The sequence below is a fragment of the Sander lucioperca genome, chromosome 14 (genome assembly GCF_008315115.2).
Source record: "Sander lucioperca isolate FBNREF2018 chromosome 14, SLUC_FBN_1.2, whole genome shotgun sequence".
Lineage (NCBI taxonomy): Eukaryota > Metazoa > Chordata > Actinopteri > Perciformes > Percidae > Sander > Sander lucioperca.
Window position 1 is genome coordinate 20,618,716 of NC_050186.1, and position 19,606 is coordinate 20,638,321.

General features: G+C 37.7%; 2 protein-coding genes across 9 annotated transcripts; one reads left to right on the top strand and one right to left on the bottom strand.

The window, feature by feature from the left end:
- Positions 1–377: 377 nt before the first annotated feature.
- On the bottom strand, positions 378–5,072 carry LOC116047124 (MYC binding protein). Of its 2 annotated transcripts, none has more exons than XM_031295665.2 (5): positions 4,770–5,072; positions 4,468–4,540; positions 3,376–3,424; positions 1,529–1,669; positions 378–1,432 (listed from the first exon to the last, which is right to left on the bottom strand). In XM_031295665.2, exons 1-5 carry the CDS (start codon positions 4,782–4,784, stop codon positions 1,429–1,431), a joined length of 282 nt encoding a protein of 93 aa, XP_031151525.1. In that variant the 5' UTR covers positions 4,785–5,072; the 3' UTR covers positions 378–1,428. The 2 variants fall into 2 exon arrangements, with proteins under 2 accessions (XP_031151525.1, XP_031151524.1); XM_031295664.2 differs by having other exon boundaries at positions 1,058–1,432; positions 1,540–1,669; positions 4,770–5,062.
- Positions 5,073–5,129: 57 nt separating this feature from the next.
- On the top strand, positions 5,130–19,213 carry si:ch1073-513e17.1 (sialin). 7 transcript variants are annotated; one of them, XR_004104327.2, is made up of 13 exons: positions 5,154–5,389; positions 8,352–8,465; positions 8,716–8,869; positions 9,327–9,544; positions 10,038–10,271; positions 10,664–10,838; positions 12,155–12,273; positions 13,706–13,867; positions 14,874–15,006; positions 16,394–16,541; positions 16,819–16,912; positions 17,071–17,161; positions 17,893–18,036. XR_004104327.2 is itself a non-coding variant. In XM_031295649.2 (12 exons), the coding sequence occupies exons 3-12, from the start codon at positions 8,785–8,787 to the stop codon at positions 18,058–18,060; spliced, it is 1,533 nt and encodes a 510-aa protein (XP_031151509.1). In that variant the 5' UTR covers positions 5,154–5,389; positions 8,352–8,465; positions 8,713–8,784; the 3' UTR covers positions 18,061–19,213. The 7 variants fall into 7 exon arrangements, 6 of the variants coding, with proteins under 6 accessions (XP_031151511.1, XP_031151513.1, XP_031151509.1 ...); XM_031295649.2 differs by lacking the exon at positions 16,819–16,912 and having other exon boundaries at positions 8,713–8,869; positions 17,893–19,213; XM_031295648.2 differs by lacking the exon at positions 16,819–16,912 and having other exon boundaries at positions 17,893–19,213.
- The last annotated feature ends 393 nt before the right edge of the window (positions 19,214–19,606 follow it).

Sequence of the window (19,606 nt, forward strand, 5' to 3'; positions counted from 1 at the left end):
AACTGGCTTGTTCAGATGGGTTTTATTCACTGGGCAGTGGAGACAGAAGCTCACAAGAAGTTGTAGGATTCTCTCTAACCAGAATGAGTTTTCTGGCCAGGGTTTTATACAAGGTTACAGGAAGCAACAGAATAAACAAAAGCTGAGAAGACATTTACTCACAAGACTGTCTGAATAGAATTGCATAGACCCAATACCATCTGATCAAACTATTGAAAAAATGTCCTTTGATTAGGTAAGGTGTGAATCTTCGCTGGAGCCAACTTGGGCTCTGAACAAAAGGTCTCACTGACCAAAGTGAAAGGCACAGTAGAAACGTCATACAGAACAGAAGGAGTTTGATCAGTGAACAGGAAAGAGAATATTAGGATAAAATTAAACTCAAACTCTCAGGTAATTTATTTTCTTCTACAAAGAACTTTTTCCAATCATATTTAAATCTGCAATCTAACACATTCTTCAGATTTTAACAGGTGGTGGTCGGACCACAAAGGACTGTTTTGTTTCCGTACATTAACAGGTCTGTTACAGAGATTCAGATAGACATTTAATGATTTGAGTGTATGCAGCAGCTCTGTCTGAATGATTAGAGGGTAATGGAAAACTGAACCACAAATCTATAATGCAGTTTCAGGTCACCACATGCTGTTACGCAACCACATACTTTTAAATCACTGACGCTGCCTGAATTCATTCATCCCCCATTTAACATGTCTGAGAGATCTTCAGTAAGAACATTTAACGTAAATATTCTAAATGTCTGTCACAATGGAAAATATGTGCTAAATATCTTGGAGTTGTTACGGTGACCAAAATGTTGTTGTTATGGTGTCATTTATCATACTTTAATTTCCCTCCAGGCACTTGAGCAGCAAACTCTGAATTATTGCTTTTGTATGACAACTTTTTACTCAGTTATGCAGTTGATATCAATTAAAATGTCTTTGAAAAAATTAAAGGCCATTAAAAATGTTGTCTGTGTATGTAAGCAGAAGCCTTTGGTTGGTAACAGGAACAATTGTGAATTTAGGACATCAAGTGAATTACTGATGCCAAATGCTGAAAAAACATGTATTTATCACAAAGGAAAAGTTGCTTCTAGTTACAACAAAAATAGCAGTGATTTTGTGATTGATTATTATGTAATAAACATTTAAATATTCTTTGAAGCCTTTGGTTGGAAACAGGAACAATTGTGAATTTATGACATCAAGTGAATTACTGATGCCAAATGCTGAAAAAACATGTATTTATGACAAAGCTTCTTGTTACAACAAAAATAACAGTGATTTTGTGATTGATTATTATGTAATAAACATTTAAATATTCTTCAAAAAGGCTACTTTTCTCTTTTGACCCGAGTCAGCAATGACAAAACCCCTCCGTTCTACTCTGCTGCTCCCTCTTCAGGTGACGGTTCGTACTGCATCAGCTGAAAAATTATATGAAGGCAGAGGTTAGAGGTCACAGTATGAGCAGCACACTCAAACACAAGCAGCCCTTATTATCTGTAAATTTAGACTTTTACCAGCATCTCACCCTGTTCCTCAGCTCTTTGTTCTCCTCCATGAGCAGGTTGCATTTCTGTTGTAGGTCAGCCAGCTCCATGCGAAGAGCCACAGCGTCCGCTGGCTCTGGAGCAGCTGCACCGAGGTGTAGCTTTATGAAACTGTGCAGGTGGTTAAGGTCACTGTGTGCTATCAATAATCAGTCTACAGAAATCTTTGATTTTAACCAAGCCAGATGGATGAAGATTGGTAAAGAAAAGCAACAGTGACTTGTTCCCCTCTAGGGCCATTCATGTAACACAAACTAATGAACTCCTCTGGCTCAAAAACAAGCTCCCTGTGAACTACACTAATCTTCTGCCAAGTGTACTGTATGGGAAACAAAGACTTTGGCTTCTCACAACACTTGGGTTCCAGAAATCACCACTGAATTGAAGGATCAAGTCACAGAATAGTGCAGAATTTCCAGTTATACGTGTGTGTGGTTCTGAAAAGGACTGTGGTATTCAAGGCGTCATTAATGACAGCAACACACAAACGTACAATAAACTAAAGCCCGGTGTTGACAGATAAAACTGCAGCCAATGCCGGTTTTAATTATCCAGCAGTGTTTTTCACACTTTAGTCTCCTATAGAGAAAAAAAATCAATGTTTCCACATGACACATTTGTTTTCGATAGATATGGGGAAAATAGCATTTCTCTCACACAGGATGCCTAAACTACAGATTTAAAAATGTATTTTTCAGCTGTTTCTCCCCCCAGCTGGATTGTTGACATTTTAAAACGTACCAGATATATTTTAAAAAAGGAAAAATACTGTGCTTTATGTACTCTGGCTGATTATCTCCCCCCAGCGATTGCTCGTAGCACAATGAGCAATCGTATCTGCAGTTAGGATAACAACAGAGACAGAATAGTCTTGTGGCTATTTAAATAAATCTGTGAGAACACTTAACTTTTTCAGGAATTATGGTACTTTTGTTAAACCAGACCCATGGAGAAACTTGCCTAGACATTTTACTAGCTCCAGAGTGGTCAAAAATGAACAGTCTCCTGTTCTCAAATATAGGCCATCAAGAAGAATTGCCATTGCATTTACAGGTTAAAGTGCATGTGGAAAAGGGCTTGTAATGGCAAAGGTTGAATCATTCCCTTTTCTGTTAGCTTAAAGTACTCATATTATGCTTTTTTTTTGTGCATGTTATAGGTTTACAAAGTGAAAAAGCCCAAAGTCCACCCCAAAGGGACTTACCATCTCCAACAGAAAACACTGTTCACCAACTGCTCCAAACAGCTCTATTATAGTCCAGCCTTTACTTCTGTGACAAACGTGCATCACTTTGTAACTCACGTTATAATGTTCACCTAGCTGCTAGCATGACACGCCCTCATACTCTGCTTCTAACTGGCTTGTAGTGCTGACCTAGCTACTGCGCATGTGTGACTCCCAACAAAGATGGGACAGAAGTGAGAGGCCTCACTCTGTAGCTAAAACAGAGAGCTCAACACACAGGGTGAAAAGAGGAGCTGCAGAAATGTGCAGTACAACAAATATATGGTGTTTTTTGAAAATTAAACCATGTAAACCTATTCTGATATAACCTCTAAATACAATTGTGAACCTGAAAATGAGCATAATATGAGCACTTTAAGTACAACACAGCCCATAACTCGCAGCTACACAATTCTTGAGGAAACTTGAACAGGGTCAACTCTAAGCAAAAACATTGCAATTTGGTTTTTAACAGTGAATAATAGGCTATATATTATTTGTCAATGTATTTGAAATCAGATGAACATGCTATCTATTTTCTGCCATTTTTACACATATGTTAAATAAAACTGCATACATGAAAAAAGGATACTCCAGTGCATTGTTAGGTTTGTCATTCTCTTCATAAAGTGTCACTAAAACTGCAAAAAGAGAAACGAAATGGTGATAAAACAGCACAGCAGGTATATCTGTGAAAGGTGAGTGAATGTGTGGATTTAACACCATGTATTGGATGCACATTTACATAGGCGTAGATTTCGAAGGGGATGCAGGGGATATGTCCCCCCCAATATTTAGAAGACGTAGATTTGTCCCACTCAAAATATAAAAGAACCCGCAAAAATGGTTAAAAAAAATAACCATTCAAGGGAATCAGACATGTATAAAGTATATCCTTCCCAACGATTTCAACCTTGAACCTTGCAGCGCACGTCCGTGTTGTTGTGCCACAAAGCACAATCCCTCTGCCCACCATCTCTTTTTTCTCTCTTTCTCCGTGAAAGGAAGCTGCCTTCGAGTGCGGTCAGATATGTCGAGATCTATAAACGATTTGATGAAAAACAGTAACTGTGAAACATAAAGTCTACTTGTGCTACATTCGGAGGTTAAAGAACGCAACAGAGGCATGACAAATAAAGATGTGATTTCTTGGGATTTTGACTGTCATGTCTTTTATCTAGATTTTACAAGGTTAACAAGATGTAAATTATTCCTAAAAAACATCCAGAAACGTGTGATGTTTTAAATTAGCAGAAAGTTTCGAACAATACAGGAGAAGATTAGATTCAATATCAATTTAGATTAAATTAAATTCACCAGAACACAGGAAACAAAGTGTTTGACTCTCCAAATTTTCTGTGGGACAACCCCCAGACTCAAGGTTCAAAATTAACTTTTTCATCCACCAGCCAAATGGCCAGTGACTGTGTGTGTGTGTGTGTGTGTGTGTGTGTGTGTGTGTGTGTGTTCAAATTTTACCAGCCACTCAATAGATTACCATTGTTTTGTTGACTGGTGAGTGAAGCAAATCTTCCAGTTAATTGCATATTTTCCCAGCATTTTGGCTGGTGGATGGTACTAATTTGGAACCCTGTCCAGACCCCCCCCCCCCAATGTTGAAACAAAACCTACGCCCTTGCACATGGACATGTAAATAAGGTATTTGAATTGTTTGTATACCTACCGCTTGTTATAGCGTCAAGAACTCCAGATTTTTCCAGATATCTTCTGAATTGCTCTCGCTTCGATTCTGAGGCCTGAAACATGAAACAACTATTTGACTTGCACATAAGTTAGCAGCACACATCTGACTGGTTTTATCCACTGGCTATTTAACTTGAGGGAAGTTCAATGCTTCATGCAAACAGCCATCATGATGCTAGTTTAGCTAGCTAGCTAGTTAGCCCACGCTTCGCAGGAGCAACTACAACATTTACCGAGTAAAAACAATTAACAGCTACAGAAAGTATGACACCAAATACTTACTCTGTAATGGGCCATATCTGTATAATTTACAGGTGCCTTAAAATTTGCTGAATTCAACTATTGGCAGCTGGGCTGTAGCTAACGTTACGTTTACTTCAGTTTACAACACAGGAGGAGGTGGATTTCGTTGCCATAACAACACATTAAAACGGCTCCCGGAAATGCATTTCTTCCCGAACAGGTTTAATTTGTAAAAAAAAAATACAATTTAAAGGAAAAACTACGACTGCTTAGCAGTGAAAATACGTTTTAAATTTGGTTAAATTTAATTATTTTTTAGTACTTTCATAAGATAACTGTTGAAGCTCGAGCAAGAGCGCAGTGCCGTTGGTCATGTGCTGAAACGTCACATCCTTCGCACTGCTTTGTAAAACATACAAGATGGCCTCATTGGAAAGTCAACAATTAGGCGTAACCCATCCAGTGTTTTATAGATTTGCGTTTCCTCATAGCTTCGGTCATATGACTGACTGTTTTTCTGTGGTAGTGAAAACACAGATAATTTGCTGTCTCGCCGGCTGTGAAAAAGACACAATTGATATGATACGCTTCATGTTTCATGTTCTTTTACGTCCAGGCTGCCTTTAACCAGGTGTCTTTGGTTTAAAACCCTTCACAAGGTAAGATGTGTTTAACGAAATATCCATAAAACTAAGTCGTCGTTAAAACAGAAACGTTAATACACGAGTTATAGTTACATGCTAAACCATACTGAAACCTAGCAGGTTCAGGGTAACTTTAACTCATGTGTGGTCTTCTGCTAGCAACCACAGACCTGTGTAACGTTACTGTTTTTGTTATAGCTAGATAGCTATATGTCTGACACTTGGCACATAACAGACACCATTCACTCATATTTGGGCATTTTTTATTATCCTAAATAATAAAATCACTTACTACTTAATTGGCAATGATATATAGTAATTGTTATAGGAATTAGGTTCCAGCCCCTATGTATAGGTGTTAGTGCTGATATTGGGACTTACACATTGCTTTCCCATTGTTTATTTAAAAACGGGCTTTACTTTCAGCACAAACAGGTTTAGTAAGCAAAAATGCAACTTGAAAACTTAAAAACTTACCACAGTAACTGACCTTTTCTTCCCCAGTTCACCCCAAACAAGGAGGAAGACAAGGGGTCTTTAATACTAGATAGTTTCATAAAAAAAAAGTGAATTGGGCTTTTTTTTCTGAGGATCTCATGATAGGCTCACACACACACATAGTTGCACAGACATTCATTTGTAGACTTGTGTCACATGGTAATGGCAAAAAGTATATGCTTTGTCATGCATACATACTTGCCACATAGCACAATATATTTGGGATACACAATGTGTTGGTCATCTTAATGGTAACTGCCAATAATTGTTTAAAAACAACATGTGTCACACTGATGTTGTGACCAAAACGATTAATTGAGAAAATAATCGGCTGATTAATTGATAAAGAAAATAATCGTTAGTTGCAGCCCTGAGAAGTTGACATTTAAAAAAAATGTTGTGGCAAAACCAGTGCTACATGTCATAATAATAATAATAACCTTTATATTTGTTTTAAATAAAATGTTACAAAGTTAAAGCACTTTTAAACACGCCAAAAAATGCAATAATACCGATAAAGTCCAGCAAAGCACTTAAATCACTTGAAATGAAAGGAAAACATAAAAGAAAATGTGAACATTTCTATGAAAGTATCTTTAGAATATAATTGATCAATTTCTATAAGATTTCTTATGGAAAGTCCCTGCGTGAGGAATGCTCATGCTTAGGATGAGTCAAAAGGTCAGAAATATATTCAGGGGGCAAATCTTAAAATCAATGAAAGCAGATCTTGAAAACCATTTATTCTTAAGTGATAAGTCAGGACAAATGCTAATATGGACATCTGCATCTCCAGCTTAGACACACTGACACTTACTGTAAATTGTAAAAAAAAAAAAAAAAAAAAAAAAAGAAAAAAGAAAGAAAATGAGAAATCCACTTCCTGAGAAATAAATCATTTTTGGAATCTCTTAAAGCGATTTAATCAATTAAGTTGATAGTCAGAAAATTAATCTGCAACTATTTTGATAATGAATTAATTTTGTTAAGTCACTTATGAATCAAAATTGTGAGTTTCAGCTTTTTTAAATGTTGAATTGCTGATCTCCTCTTTTTTGCGATAGTACATTTTCTTTCGGTTTTGGACTTTGGGAAATTGGGGGAAACTTGGGACATGATAGACCAAAATAGTAATTGCTGAATAATTAATAGTGAAATTCGGCAGCCCTGAACTTTTATATAACATGTAAACATGATTATGATAATTTAGGGTCAAAAATTTGGATGACACATCCTCAGACAATATGTGTGGCCTTGAAATGTGAAACATATTGAGATTGACTGGACAGATGAACTGGAGCTATAATTAAAGGGTAATTTATGTAATTGTTTATTGATGTGATAACCCCAGACCAGCTGCTTCAGGAGATCTTTGGCCATTCTGGTCCTATTATGTAGTGTAATGATAACACTGTACAGTATATCTGCTGTCATGAGAAACTCTTTTAGTGTTATGAAACCCAGCTCACCCCCCCCCCCCCCCCCCCAAAACGTATTGGATTGTGTCAAAAAACAAACAAGTTTATTTTTCTCAGTTCCTTAAAAGCATTTCATCCGAAAGGTTTTCTGCTGCCAGCAACATCATGAGTCGTTACTTTTCTGCTAAACAGCAGCAAGTGTAAGAACTGAAACGCAAAACAGTGACTCAGCGTTATTATCCTGGCTATTTCTTTTACAGACGAATCCACTCTATAACATTTAGCACTTACTATACAGAGTCATTACTCTTTGATATGTTTGTCAATGCCACAAATATCTTTATATTGCTAGTTTTGTCCTACCAACAGTCCTGAACCTAAATATACTTTGACAAAGAAGAGCATCACATCCTGATATTTCATTGAGCTTGAACCAGCAAATATCTGGCATTTTTGCTTGACAAAAAACAACTTTTTTACTTAAAAATTAAAAAACAATGTTACTTTACTTTTACAGCCATACCATCTCCAGTAGTTAGGTATCACTTTTACTCAAACCTTCAGGCAAAAAAATACAGGAAGAGAAACAAAACCTCATTATTAAAACACACTATGCTTGACATTAAATGTCCCACTTTCTCCACAAAATGCTTAATTTATCAATAATACTAACATGTGTATGCATGATCCACCAGTACAGCAAGAGTACTGGGTCCCAATTGATTTTAATTTCTGCTTAAGCCTTATTAAAAACAAAACTAATTCCAGGTCACTGAATAGGTGACGTTACAAAGTGTTTTCCCAGGCCTTTACCCACACCTCCTCAGGTATTTCCATTATTATCTGTTTTTCCCAATTTTAGCTTTACTGTGTTGAGCTTTTTATGTTTCAATCTGACCTTTGGTTTCATAAAACCTTTCAAAAAAACACTTTGGTAAGCTTGTAAAGAGATGTGTGTTAAGCCAAGGACAGGGGTCGCTTTTCTTGAAAAGTAGACATTTGAAGATAGAACAGACAGTTTGTTTTGTTGTTATGTGACCTTTTTTATCTCATGTTCACAGGTGCCAGATCAGTAAAAAAAAAGACAAACTCATGCTGAGCCTCATCATCTCTCTTCCTCGCTCCGCAGTGTATCCCTTCTGAGCATCAGTAGGCTAAGTAATCATAATTTGCAGGTATGGTTAAACTTTTCCAACATCTTGTAAAGAGTGTGTGTGTGTGTGTGTGTGTGTGTGTGTGTGTGTGTGTGTGTGTGTGTGTGTGTGTGTGTGTGTGTGTGTGTGTGTGTGTGTGTGTGTGTGTGTGTGTGTGTGTTGTCTCACTTGACTTTACTTGTCTGTGTCATGTGTTTATCTCACAGCCTCCTTCTGTGTTTATTGTTTGTGTTTTCATGTTTTCTGACTACTACCTTTGTCCGTCCAGCAGGTTTCATTGACACCATGGCTCAGTGACATCATTTTACAGACTTAATATTTTCCAGGTCAGCCAAGTGTAATGCCGCAACCAAATGGCTACTCCATCAACTCAGCCCCTTTGGACAAGAGCGAGGACATTGAACCCCTCATTGAGAATGATGCAGGTGTTTATTTTTATAGCAGATAAAAATGTATTTTAATAAAGATTTTGAGTTTGCTACATGCAAATACTCTCAAGATATGTTCCAAGGAACACTTCACAGTTTCCCAGATCTTAAGGCGATGAGGTCATGAAATAACTTGTTTGGTCCAACCAGCAGTCCAAAACCTAAATATTCAATTTACTATAAAGTTAACATATTTTCACATGTAAGATGATGTTGGTTGTTCTTTTACAACAACAACAAAACTATTAAAAAACTTTCAAAATAGCGGAAGATTAATTGTCTGTCAATAGACTTATCGCTGCTCTTTCTATATTTTTATTGAACATCCACCTCTGGTGCAAACAAAGAAATTCTCACTTCCAGCAAAACATTAAAACATTAATTTTGCTTAAAAAAAAAAAGATATGCTCACAGTCCAGACTACATGTAAATATCATTGTATTATTTTTAACAGTCCCTCCTCAGTGCTGCTCGGCTCGCCTCAACCTGGCCTTCCTGATGTTTCTCGGGTTCGCTGTAGTCTACGGTCTTCGTGTTAACCTCAGTGTTGCCATGGTAGCCATGGTGAATACCACTGACCCCAAACCATCCCAGAACACCTCCATAATCCATGCCTGTCCACTGCCAGCAGGGTCGGAAAACACCACTGACACTTTCCCACAACCTGAGGGGGTAACAAACAATCTATTTAGCAATTTTCCTTTCGCTGATTCTTAAATATGTTACTATATGTGTGTAGTTTGGAACAGAACACTTGATAACGAACCCACTTCAAGATAACATGTTGTTAGTCAGTTTGTTTCTTTAAATTAAGTAAGTTATGTCAAAATAACTGCAAATCTGACTGGAAAGCATTGGAAAAAGGTAAATGAAAGAGAACAGAGAAGGGGGGAAAGTGCAGCTACTTCTAATGAGTAGAAAATTCCAGTCTGTGTGTTTTGATAAGAGTTGATTTGCCATATTTCAGATTACTCTGTTTCCATATATGAATATGGATCTCAATTCTATTTGCTTTGACCCTATTTACACATTTAAAGACACTGTACACAACCTCTATCACCTTTACCGGGTGGTGAAATAGATGTAAATGCGAGTAGGATACTTGTCAACAGTGTCTGAATGCCTTTTACCATAAACAGTCCCTCTCTTCGTCCTCTGGTTCCAGACCCCACAGTACCCGTGGGACTCGGAGACTCAGGGCTGGCTGCTGGGAGCCTTCTTCTTCGGCTACCTGTGCACACAGATCCCGGGGGGCTACCTGTCCGGTCACTTCGGGGGGAGTATCTTCCTGGGTTTGGGTGTGCTGGGCACTGCTGCCCTCACGCTGCTCACCCCTCTGGCTGCCCAGATGGGTTCGTACTGGCTGTTTGCACTACGAGCGTTGGAGGGCTTTGGAGAGGTAAGAGTGTGTGAAGCAGGACACAGGAGGCTGCAGGGCATATGAAGTGCACAGTTAGGTGTTTGTATTTGTTTTCCCTCTGATGCTTTAGTTGCTTTTACACTAGAACTGCAACTATCAATTATTGTCATTATTGATTAATCTGCTGATTATTTTCTTGATTATTTGATTAAGTGTTTGGAGTATAAAATGTAAAAAAACAAACATGACTTAAATGATTAATAGTTTATCAAAAATATTTGCTGATTAATCATTTCAGTTCTGTTTTACAACCTAGAATATTTTTTATAAAATTGAAACTCTGGATTGCTACACATCTACATTCCATATGTACATATTTTTCTGTCTCACTCTCTGCCTGTCTCTCTGCCTGTGTCTCCATGTTTCGCCAGGGTGTGACGTTCCCGGCCATGATGGCCATGTGGGCTCGGTGGGCTCCTCCTCTGGAGCGCTCTCGCCTGATGACCCTGTCGGGATCTGGGGCCAACTTTGGGGCCTTTTTGGCTCTGCCGCTCACCGGCTACATCTGCCAAACCTTAGGCTGGCCCGCTGTCTTCTACCTCTGTGGTGAGCGAGGGAAACCCAAACACAATCACAATCACATATACATCATGACATACCTTAGTCTCTCACAGGAAAGATGGTTAATGCTGTACAACAATAAGACATTTAAACATACAGATCATAAATTCCCTATCTGATATTAATGAATAATATGCAAGAAATTTGATGTGACCAACATAGTTGTTGCTGTATAACACTAAGAACACAAGGCCCAAAAGCAGTGGTGGAAGATAGTAAAGTAAATGTACTCATGCAGAATGGCTCATTTCAAAATAATATATACTGTATTATATTAGATTATAATTTGTTAGGATAATTATTTATCAAAGAATGGACAAAATCACTGGAGTTCTCTTAAAAGATCATTTACTTGCAGCAAGTAGAGTCAGTTCACAGCACTTCAGCATAAGTACAGAAAATGACTGTCGATAGTCTTTATCAGTAGCTTTTTATAGGGAAAAGGAAGTAATATCACACAAAGAGAAACGTTCTTATCTCTGGTCAGGCTTGACGTCTCCTCTGCATTCCCTGCCCTCAGGGGTTTTCTGTGCTTTCCACAAGTTCAGTGATAATCATTATTATCACATGAGAAACAGAAATGGATGCACAGTTTCTTATGCAAATAGTTTAACACTAAATCAAGCAAAGAATATAGCAAGCATAACTTTTCTAACATAATTAGTGAGGCAATAATGTGTACATCACTTTAATGTTGCCTCTGGAAAACGTCTAAAGGTACATAAAGGTAGGGATATTACTTTATATACTTGCTTGTGAATTAACACATCAGTAAAGTCTTATCTTAACCTTTAATAATACACATATTAATTATCTTTATGTATGTAAGTAACTGTTAACTAACTATTATCAAATAAAGTACAATTTTTGCCTCTGAATTGGGATGGAGTAGAAGTATAAAGTAGCAGATGGAAATACTCAAGTACCTCAAAATTGTACTTAAGTACAGTTTTTGAGTTAGTTACTTTCCACCACTGCACAAAAGTAATGTTTTACAATTTCATGAAAAAACTAAAGGATTTATCTCACTTTACTGACCTTGCTACCTTTTATACAGAATATTCTTCATCATCAGCATGACAGTGACAATATTACTTTTCCTCTGATTGGGCTTTCAAAATAATCTTCTCCTCTTTGCACGATACATTTGGAGCAGTTTGAAATTGTTATGACATCAAGCATTCATTGTCAACCCTAAAAACCAGCAGCTTTCCTTTTAATTATTCACCAGCCATGTACAATAAAACGTTCTCTCTCTCTCTCTCTCTCTCTCTCTCTCTCTCTCTCTGTGTGTCTTTCAGGGGGTGCTGGTTGCCTCTGGGCAGTCTTTTGGTTTATTTTTGTATCCAATGACCCTCGCACCCACCGTCGAATCAGTGAAGAGGAGCGAGATTACATCATAAACTCCATCGGATCTCAGGTGCACATCAAACATTAACCAATGTTTTATGAACTGACGTGCAGCTCACATTTCTCAATCTTGCTCTACTTTTTCTGGTAAACAAGTAAGCTGTAGTGATTAGAAATGACAAAAGATGTATTAGTTTAAAAATGTTTAAACCAGAGAACCCAGAAGAATGAGATGCCCTGCGTTATTGATGCTTCTCTTTGTTGAAGATATTAAACTCTGGCCTATTGCAGCTTTAAATCTTTGATATAAATACATGAAACAACAAATTATTATCCTCATGAGTCCACTCGTACTTCCCTGTTTTGCCAGTTGGTATGGAAGCTGCAAAGAAGGTGTTTTATTCAGTTATCAGTTATTAAGTTGTTTTTTTTTTAGCCAGAATCAACAACACTTCCATTCAGCTGTATGTCTGAAAGGGAGTTTTGGATGAATTGAAACTGAGTTGTCCCTCACACCTCTACTCCATGTTGAAGAGTTTCTTTCTACTTGCAGTGTAATGTTGTTTTTAAGTTCCCTCTCAAACGTCCTGTTGCTTTACTGTTCTCTGTTTTTCTTACTTTCTCTTCCCCTCAGCTGTCCTTTTGTTGTTTTGCTGGTGTAATGCCAACAAGTCATTTTACAGATTTAAATCCAGCTCTGTGTCATGGCAGTGTGGGCAGGTGAACGGTGTGTGGCTTCCCTCCATGGCTGCAGCACACGGAGCTCCCAGCTGAGCAGATCAGCAGAGGTCTGCCAAGATTCGTTGGATGACACCAAACGCGTCACAGAGGCTGCTGAGACCTCGGCTGCTCTGAGCTCCTTGCACTGGCGCCACACAGGGAAGCCAATCGCCATTCTTCTAAACACACTGCCTACACAAAGATGACACAAAGCTGGATTAAACCGGCAAAGTATCCCTTAGTGAAAGCTTTCCTGTCAATTGTTCCCTCTTAAACTCCCTGTTGCCTTGACAGTTTTTCTTACTTTCTCTTCCCCTCAGCTGTCCTTTTTCCTCCATTTTGCTACCATAATGCCAACAAGTCAGCTTGCTGATTTAAATCTAGCTCTGTGTCATGGCAGTGTGTGCGGACAAACATGTATGGCTTCCCTCTATGAGCTAAGCAGATCAGGGGAGGTCAGTCGTCTGCCAAACGCATCACAGAGGCCGCTGAGACCTTGTCTGCTCTGAGCTCCGTGCAATTGCGCCACACAGGGAAGCCAATCACCTTTCGTCTGCACACACCACCGCCCACGCAAAGATGACACAGAGCTGGATTCAAATCGGCAAAGTATTTAGTGAAAGCTTTCCTGTCAATCCATTAAGTTTACTTGCTTCCTAACATTTAAAACCTGTTCAAATCTGTTGAATAATCTTTTTTTTGGTTTCATAATATCAGTGATAACTAAGGTTTTTTGTCACATATGTGTAGTGTTTTCTAAAGATTTTGTCATGCACCTGCAGGGTACAGGTCATGGCTGGTCTGTGCCCGTGCTGCCCATGCTGCTGTCGGTCCCTCTGTGGGCCATCATCGTCACTCAGATGTGTTCAAACTGGAGCTACTACACCCTGCTCACCTCCCTGCCCACCTACATGGATAATATCTTGCACTTTGACCTACAATCGGTAAGGTTTCAATTTATTTGTTCCCACATTTCATATTTAAAAATGAATAAGAAATGTTGGTTAGTAGCGGTTGATCTGAATTATGTTTGAAGGTTGTGTGTAGTTTACTAAAATTAAACTGTTGTAGTTGTGGTTTCTTACCTGTATATTTTCCAAAAGTAAAAAACATTAAGATGTATTAAAGTTTGAATATATCAGTCCGCCTGGTTTGGAACAGAATTGGGACTGAACTGGAACAAATTTTTTAAACATATTTATGAATGACCTTAAGAGGTGCTGGTAGGCCATTTGTTAACCTTTGAACAGAGCCAGGCTAGCTGTTTTCCCCTGCTTCCAGCTGCTGTTTCATATTTACTTTACACACATAAGAGACGCATCAATCTTCTCATCTAACTCTCAGCAAGAAATACAATAAGTGTGCCAAACTATTTTGTTGTTTAATTTAACCAAAGGTCATAACTGAGTTTGGTGGGCTCATCACTTACATTCTGTACTTCTCTCTTACAGCCCCAATGCTGTGTGACAGGGCACTGTAATATGCTTATTTATGCATCTCTTAAAACAACAAAGCCAAGGCTAGCTGTAAAATTAGAGCTGCAAATATTAATCCATTAATTGATTAGTTGTCAACTTTTAACTTAATTGCAACTATTTTGATAATTGATTATTTGTTTTTTTATGAAAAAAAGTAACAATTCTTTGATTCCAGCTTTCTAAATTGTGAATATTTTCTAGTTTCTTCACTCTTCTATGATAGTAAACGTAATAGCTTTGTGTTGTGGACAAAACAAGACATTGGAGGACGTGATCTTGGGCTTTAGAAAACAGTGATCAACATTTTTCACCATTTTTTTACATTTTATAGACCAAACAACTAATCAATTAATCAGGAAAATAATAAACATATTAATCGTCTATGAAAATAATCGTTCGTTGCAGCTGTACATCAAATCCTTAACAAAACAGGACAACAACTCTAAAAAAAAATCTCTGTGTCTCTGTTCAGAATGGTTTCCTCTCCGCTCTGCCATACCTCGGTGCCTGGCTATTCTCGACTCTGTCAGGTGTTGTAGCAGACAGTCTGATTGAGAGGAAGGTGTTCAGCATCACCAACGTACGCAAGCTCTTTACACTCGCAGGTAAAAGAAACTTTTCCTCTCAGATCCTCTTTGTTTATGTCACGTATACACGTATACAGGTATATATGCTGCATGTTCTGCATGATTGCTTCTGTGTCTGGTTTTGGGTTTTTTTTGAAAATTTTAATTTTGGTCGATTTTACAAGAACATACAAATGACCAAGTAAGCCAAAAAAAAAAAACAACCATCAAGAACAACAACAAAAAAAACAGACAAACAGCCAGCAAACACTCAGTTCAATGAAGAAGGAAGGACTGAGAGAAGTAATTTACATTGGACCGTTTTACTTCATTTGTGTCAACAAGTGCAGTCTGTATTTCACTTTTGACAGTATTGTTTTGGCTCTGGCACAAAGTGTTGCTCTTTACTTCCACTTTTGATGAACCCTGTAGAGGTTGTGGCCCTTTTTATACAAACCAACACTGATCACGCAATAAGGATGGGGAAACCCCTTAAAGCTAGAAGTCACATTTAACCTCATTGTCACACTTTCAATTAGAATACAATGTACTGGAGTATAAGGGCAAAACAATAAACAGGTTACTGTCCAAATATGCACAGACTGCACTGTATTTTTCCATTGTACAAACAGTGGAAATCAACAATTATCAATTAGAATTATCCTGCCTGTCTGATGGAAAGTGTGTGTGATTTATCATCTGATATTGATGCGCTCTTTCTTTTGAACTGCGAGACTGAGAGTTAAATTCTTCACACACACTTCCACTTACCAAAGATCATTTTGGAGTAATTACTGGACCATCTGCAACACCGAAATCAATCATGTAACCTACAGAAAGGAATTTTTCAGAATACGTAAAGGTTATGATTTTATGTACTCCAAATGTGAAGGTGCTTTGACGCAAGTAACTGTTTGAGTGGTATTCTTCTATTTTGGTACCGCCCCATTTACAATTTAAGTAAAGTTTTCCACAACTGAATAATCACCAGTAATGTGACACATCATTACACTTACCTAAGGGAATTATATTTTCACTTGTCCAACACAAAGTCTCAGTTTTCAGAATGTTCTTGTGACAAACAAATAAGGAAGTGTCCTCTACACAGGAATTGGTATGTTGGTTTTCAGTTAGTAAGTAAAATATTTAAGGAGAAATTCATTTATTACAGACAGAAAAACAAATGACAGTATCTCTCAAGACTCAGGTTTTGAATGTAATAATGCTGCCCTCATCTGGTTTAGATTGAGTATTGAAAGAATCACACAGATATCCAGATATACAAACAACGCATTTTATGGTTTACTCATTGACTGTAGAGAACGAAAGAGAACCAGGAATACCAGTGATGTTTTTTCCAAGTGTACTGGTATTTCCTTCGTTTTTTTAACATCCATCTCTCCACACATCCCCCTCCTCTATGCAGGTGTGTTGCCAGCGTCAGCTCTCCTCGTGGCTGTGAGTTACGCCGGCTGCAGCCACATCCTCACCGTCACCTTCCTCACGCTCTCCACAACCATAGGAGGGGCAACCGCCTCCGGAGTCTACATCAACCAAATAGACATCGCTCCTCGGTGGGTGTTACCTTCCATACTCTTTCCCCACTCGCATATTCTGACATTTGTTAGGATTAGGGCTGCATGTGGCCATTTCAATTTTCCAGAATCTCAAGGTAACATCTTCAAATGTCCAGAAATATTCAGTTTACAAAGATATGAAACAGATAAAAGCAGCAAACCGTGTAATTCACAAACCTGAAACCAGAGAATGTTTTGCTTTATTTGTGGAAATTTACTAAAACTTTAAACTAGTTATCAGAATTTTTTTCTGTTCATCAACTAATTGTTTCAGTTGTGATGAAGACTCAGACGTTTGAACAGTAATATTATGATGTGGACAAGCTTTCAGCCAAATCCTCCAGTTTTGGTCCTCCTGACTCATAATTGTACGTACAATACTGTATGTGTGATACACATTATGATTAGGCTAATTTCCACTGACTTTGTATTATAAAGAAACACTGAAGAATATTTTACCTCTCTATCTCTCTCTCTCTCTCTCTCTCTCTCTCTCTCTCTCTCTCTCTCTCTCTCTCTCTCGCAGATATGCAGGAATACTTCTAGGAATCACCAACACATTTGGGACCATTCCTGGAGTCTTGGCACCCATTGTTACAGGATACTTTACTAAGGATGTAAGTCTCTAAAAAGGATTTATTGTTTCAGTCCCTTAAATTATCATATAGATGGGGAGCCTGGATAGCTCACCTGGTTGAGCATGCACCCCATATACAGAGGCTCAGTCCTTGCCAAAAATATATCATTGAAAATGTACACAATTTATAACTGTGGTGATAAACTAAGAGTTTGGGGGTTTCCAATAAGCTGTAATTTGAGTAATTTAGAGGATTGTACTGTTGATTGGACAAAACAAGCATTGTGAAGGTGTCACTGTGGGCTGGTAATTGTTAGTATTTGAGACTGCATTTCTCAGTTTTTTCAAAATTTTTACAAACCGAACAATCAATCAATTAATCGAGAAAATAATCAACAGATTAATCCGTAATGAAAAATAATCATTAGTGGCAGTACGAAAAACAAAATGGAACAAAAATGAACTCCACCTCAACAAACTACAACAGTAAAATCCTGCTTTTACATTAATGCATGAGTATTATACATAAAAGTAAAACAGACACAGGGGACATTTTCTGCATAGAGTACTTTAAAGGGGCTGTACTCGACATTCAGATCATTAATATAGCAGCAAACAAATATATGCTTTGTCGAGATATAGTGGAGCAATGGCGTCCTGAGCAGAGAATGAAGTCACTCTCTCTGTGTACAAGTACCCCTGGTTGGGAATCACTGCTGTACATAACAGGACACCGAAGTAATACACTACCTCTTCTTCTGTGGTTCTTAGCACACCCTGGCAGGCTGGAGGATGGTGTTCTGGGTGGCTGCTGGAATCAACGTCGGCGGTGCTCTCGTCTACACAATATTTGGCAGCGGGGAGATCCAGCCGTGGGCCGGCACCAAAGAGGAGAGTGCAGAAGCTAAGAAAGACAGGAGCAGGTCCATCTCCACATAAAACATAAAAGTTCAGGTGAATAAATTTGACAAACACAAAGAAAAGTGGCAGATGTTGTACAGCTTTAAAAGATAGTGGCATATAGTTAAACGCAGGAGAAGAGATTTGAGTACTACCTCTTTAAGTCGATGTATGAATCAATGCAGTATTCACAATCAATAAATATGAAGAATGGGAGAGGTGTACCGACAATATTTACATCAAGCATAGCTTAACATTTTTATCAGTGGACCAGGATAGTTGGATCAAGAATCATTTTAAGGTTTGTGTTTTTACATTGTCTGTAGAGTTTTTATCAATAATATCTTGAACAATAATTCCAGACAAGGAAAATGATTTTACGCACATTTTGATAGTAGGATTTTAAAGTAGAAAAATACCTCTGCTGGATATTCACTGCCTTTACCAATCAGGAACTTGTGAATAATAGTACTGTTCTCTTGTTCTGTTTTCTGTTGTAAAAGGTCACAGAAACATAATTTAAGGTACAACTGTTTTTATTAGACTCATATTTACATTATAATCAGTGATATTTGCACCCCAGGTTAGAGAAAAACAAATTTTTAAGCAATTTGTATGATCTTTTTTGTATGTTTTTTAAGTTTATCTTGAGCTGTGAACAAGATGGGACCATATGTATAATGAACCAATCAAACACTTTACAGCTTACACTTTGCTTACTTCAGCTGCTTCGTTTACAACTGTATATGTTTCTGACCACTTCTAGACTGAAAACACACCAAAGGCCTTATATTTGGTAACAGTACCAATATTGTAATAAATCATCTTTCTAAGAGATTTTAATCAATTATTTAGAAAGATGAGATTTTTAAGTTTGTTTCATCCAGAAAACCTAATCACCTTCCACTGCCAGGATTTGAATATTTTTACTAAAAGTGCCATGAACTATGACTTACTTTTTGAGTAACGTTTCTAAGAAATATGGGGATTTGCAGTGTTTTTAATGTGTCATCAATTTTTCAACTACAATAATTAGAAAAGACAAGTCATGCAGTATGTCAAAAGTGCAATAATTTATTTACCTTCTGTGTGCGTTGAAAGTGTGTGAGGTTGTACAATATGTTAAATATGTTTTATTGTGAAAAGAATCAAGTTTGTATTACTGAGAAAAACTAAAATATGTGGCATCAGAGTGAAGTCTGTGTGTTTATATTTCTGTTCAGATTATTGCGTTGTTGCAGATTGTTGTAGTTTTACAGTCAACTATAATTAACACAGGAAATGTATGTGTGCATGACACTCAGATTTGCAGGCAACAAAGTGAGACAAAGAGACAAAAAACTCCATTTAAATATTTCATACCCTAAAACACCACATATCCTTCAAAACTCTTTATAAAAAACTGTGTAATTTTCAGATGGTAAAACCTACAAGGACAGGTCCTCCTCGGTGTCCTCAATTGTAGCTACAACCCTTTAGATCAATGATCAGTGATTTAATTTGACTCCTCCTGAAACACAGGCCGTGTTTACTGTCTGCAGAGGTTGTAGATGTCCTTACGTAAACACACAGATTGTGTCCTGAG

What these genes read in the sequence shown, in the direction of transcription:
- LOC116047124 (XM_031295664.2), bottom strand. An exon ending in AAACCTAACAATGCACTGGA is followed by an intron (nt 1,670 to 3,375) that starts GTATCCTTTTTT and finishes CCACCTGCACAG; the next exon opens with TTTCATAAAGCTACACCTCG. An exon ending in ACAAAGAGCTGAGGAACAGG is followed by an intron (nt 1,433 to 1,539) that starts GTGAGATGCTGG and finishes ATAATTTTTCAG; the next exon opens with CTGATGCAGTACGAACCGTC.
- si:ch1073-513e17.1 (XM_031295651.2), top strand. Translation starts at nt 8,785, where the DNA reads ATGCCGCAACCAAATGGCTACTCCATCAACTCAGCCCCTTTGGACAAG. An exon ending in TAAACTCCATCGGATCTCAG is followed by an intron (nt 12,274 to 13,705) that starts GTGCACATCAAA and finishes ATGCACCTGCAG; the next exon opens with GGTACAGGTCATGGCTGGTC. An exon ending in CAGGATACTTTACTAAGGAT is followed by an intron (nt 17,162 to 17,892) that starts GTAAGTCTCTAA and finishes TGTGGTTCTTAG; the next exon opens with CACACCCTGGCAGGCTGGAG.